Genomic DNA, 3809 nt, shown 5'->3' on the forward strand with positions numbered 1-3809 from the left:
AGGGGACAAGATAAAGAGGGTGAGGAAATATTGCTCGCATGTAGCTCCAGGGCTACTAACGAGCCTGCTCGTTTACCGGGCGGGATGAGCAGTGAAAAGCCCAATGAAATACCTAGGCTTGGCGCAGTACAGACAAAACCCTGGAGATCATTCGGTGGGCTATCTCCTCCGGAGTCAACCAGGCATATCCTAGCTGCATCGGCTCCAGTCCTGTGCTGCTTGAGTGCATATGGTGGGGATCAAGAGCACAATGTCACAGGTAGGAAGGAGGGTACAGACTGAGCACTTGAGGACCTGTGGCGCTCTCGGAGCTGGTTGTCCAACCGGATGATGAGCTGGTTCAGATCCTCTGAGTCGTCGTGGGAGGAAAGTTCATCCTTAAAAGCCTCCCCTGAATTGGAATGGTTGGAGTTGATCAAAAAGCACATTCATGCAATAACATTTTGCACCTGACCTCCTATCAATGTTCTAATGAGAACATGAATGCAGCTACCCTTCTGATTCACCCCTGGAATTCACAGGGTGAATCTGCTCATGTGCAATAGTGATGTTTTTTCAAAATACTTTCATTGTTTAATGAAAGTATGGCCACTGGTGGGTTCTTACCCACCAGTGGCACATATACCCAGCAACCTGGGCGTCCCAAGGGCCATAGCATGCACTTTAAGTCAGCACTCAGATCAAATAATTGAATTTTAATTTGTCAGCAGAATATACGTATTCCACACTCTAAGCAAGAGTCATTGTGATCCTTGAGGAAACTAACATCAGGTCAAGCGAACCATTCCTAAGTACCGTTGTACTCCCGGAACAAGTGCGTCTTGAGCCTTTTCTTGAAGGTGGAGAGACAGTCAGTGTCTCTGATGGAGGTGGGGAGTTGATTCCACCACTGGGGGGCCAGACAGGAGAAGAGCTTGTGTTGGGACCGGGCGGTCTTGAGCGGTGGGACCACCAGGCGGTTGTCTGAAGAAGACCGTAGGTGACGGGTGGGGGTGTAAGGCTGCAGGAGAGCCTTGATGTAGACGGGTGCAGTCCCGTTCACTGCTCGGAAGGTCAGTACCAGGGTCTTGAATCTGATACGGGCCATGATAGGTAGCCAGTGGAGAGAGATGAGGAGCGGGGTAACATGGGAGCGTCTGGGTAGATTGTAGACCAGGCGGGCCGCTGCGTTCTGAATCCTCTGAAGAGGGCGGGTTGCACATGCTGGGAGACCAGCGAGCAGCGAGTTGCAATAGTCCAACTTGGAGAGGACAAGTGCTTGGACTAGCAGCTGGGTGGAGTGCTCAGACAGGGATCTTCTGGATGGTGTAGAGGGTGAATCTACACGACCGGGAGACCTCAGCAATGTGGGCCGTGAGGGAGAGCTCGTCGTCCATGGTAACCCCAAGGTTCCTGGCAGAGGATGAAGGGGTCACCGTCGCAGATCCAAGGGTGATTGAGAGATCGTGGGACATGGAGGGTTTAGCCGGGATGATGAGAAGTTCTGTTTTGGCGAGGTTCAGCTGGAGGTGGTGCTCGGTCATCCAGGCGGAGATGTCTGTGAGGCAGGCCTCAATCCTAGCTGAGATCCCCGGATCGGTCGGGGGGAACGACAGGTACAGCTGCGTGTCGTCAGCGTAGCAGTGGTAGGAGAAGCCATGGGAGGTGATGATTGGTCCAAGTGAGGTGGTGTACAGAGAGAAGAGGAGGGGTCCAAGGACGGAGCCCTGTGGGACATCAGTGGAGAGCTGGCGAGGGCCTGACAGTTTGCCTCCCCAGGAGACCTGGTAGGATCTTCCCGCCAGGTAGGATGAGATCCACTGGAGTGCAGTGCCAGTGATGCCCATCTCAGAAAGTCTGGAGAGCAGGATCTGGTGGTTAACCGTATCAAACGCTGCAGAAAGGTCCAGCAGAATGATGACGGATGACCTGGAAGCCGCTCTGGCAGACTGGAGGGCAGTGGTGACTGAAAGGAGGGCAGTCTCTTTGGAGTGGCCAGTCTTGAAGCCCGATTGGTTGGGGTCAAGCAGGTTGTTCTGAGAGAGAAAGTTTGACAGTTGGTTAGATACAGCACGTTGTTTTTGAAAAGAAGGGTAACAGTGATACCGGTCTGTAGTTCTGGAGGACGGCAGGGTTAAGGGAGGGTTTTTTGAGTAGAGGGGTAACTCTAGCCTGTTTGAAGGCAGAGGGGAAGTTGGCAGAGGTAAGAGAGGAGTTTAGGGCATGGAGAAGAAAGGTTATGATGGAGGGGGAGATGGTTTGAAAGAGAGGGGAGGGGATAGGATCAAGGGGACAGGAGGTGGGGCGATGAGAGAGAATGAGGTCAGAGATCTCTGCCTCAGACAGGGGAGAAAAAGAGTTTAGACATTTAGTTGGGTCAGTCATGGAGGGTGAGAGGGTAGGAAAGGTGGGTTTAGGGAACCGACTGCTAATGTCGGCGACTTTTTTCTCAAAGAAGGAGGAGAAGTCGTCTGCTGTCAGGGTGGAGGGGGAGGGTGGAGAAGGTAGAAAAAAGTTTGTGGGGGTTTGAAGCGGAATTAATTTTGTTCAGAAAGTAGAGGGTTTTAGCACCAGTTATGTGAGAAGAGAAGGATTTGAGGAGGGAGTGATACTTATCAAGGTCCAGACCGCCTTTGGACTTGTGCCATCTCCTCTCAGCTGCCCGAAGGGTGGACCGTTCTTCACGAATAACATCCGTAAGCCACGGGCAGGATGATGGTTTACCGGTTGACTAAATATTGCACAATTATTTCAAGTATGGCCGAGATGTAATGATCAATGTCCAGTTTAGTTACCTAGGGTCATACAGACTAACCCTTAGAGGGAAGAGTTAAAGAGTTTGATGGCCACAGGCAGGAATGACTTCCTGTGGCGCTCTGTGGTGCTTTTTGGGAGGATGAGTCTTCCGCTGAAGGTACTATACCTTTGCTTGACCAGCACGTCATGGAGTGGGTGGGAGACACCTACATGTCCAAGATGGCATGTAGCTTGGCCAGCATCCTCCTTTCTGACACCACCGCCAGAGAGTCCAGCTCCACCCCCACAATGTCACTGGCCTTACGGATCAGTTTGTTGAGTCTGTTGGCGTCCGCTACCCTTAACCTGCTGCCCCAGCATGCAACAGCATATAGGATAGCACTGGCCACCACAGACTCATAAAACATCTTCAGCATTGTCCGGCAGATGTTGAAAGACCTCAGCCTCCTCAGAAAATAGAGGCGGCTCTGGCCCTTCCTGTAAACAGCTTGAGTGTTCTTGGCCCAGTCCAGTTTATTGTCTAAGTGTACTCCCAGCTACTGATGCAGAACAAGAAAGAGAGAAAGAAAAAAAGGCAGGAATTTCCATAAGTGAGAGTTCAAACTATAAACTTTTGCTAGAATATTGGCCAGCACGACTGGTTGGCTAACAATTTGAATTAAACATTCATACATATGGAAAATATATATTTTTGTAAACAATGATTCTGATTTTTCCAATATTCCTTTATTCCTAAACAATAATGATTAATTATGAAGTGACTTTAACCAATAATCACAAATTGAAAATGATATTAATACTTGTTAATCAAATGCTTATGAATAATTTATTGTGTCTTTACTGATAAATGTCTGGAATACTGTATGATTACCATACAGCAGTGACCCTGTTCCTTTCCACACATCCTTTTGGCTTTGTTTGCAGGTCTGCTGGGACACATGAGAACTCATCTATCTGGTTCTCTGAGAGGGAACAGGTTTTTGATTTTATTTTTGGTGTGTATAAATTATTCAGAGTGCATCCTCTACATTTATCTCTGATGGTGACTTGCTCTTCAGTGGGTGTCGATCTCT

General features: G+C 49.3%; 1 protein-coding gene across 1 annotated transcript; it reads right to left on the reverse strand.

The window, feature by feature from the left end:
• Window positions 1–239: 239 nt before the first annotated feature.
• LOC136948157 (uncharacterized) lies at window positions 240–1880 on the reverse strand (the record flags this gene model as incomplete). Its single annotated transcript, XM_067242474.1, is given in 4 exon segments — window positions 240–391; window positions 796–1292; window positions 1294–1561; window positions 1757–1880. Coding segments are annotated over 4 exon segments (1041 nt in total), but the record flags the coding sequence as incomplete, so codon positions are not given.
• Between the last annotated feature and the right edge of the window lie 1929 nt (window positions 1881–3809).

This window comes from Osmerus mordax, chromosome 8 (assembly GCF_038355195.1).
Source record: "Osmerus mordax isolate fOsmMor3 chromosome 8, fOsmMor3.pri, whole genome shotgun sequence".
Taxonomy (NCBI): Eukaryota; Metazoa; Chordata; class Actinopteri; order Osmeriformes; family Osmeridae; genus Osmerus; species Osmerus mordax.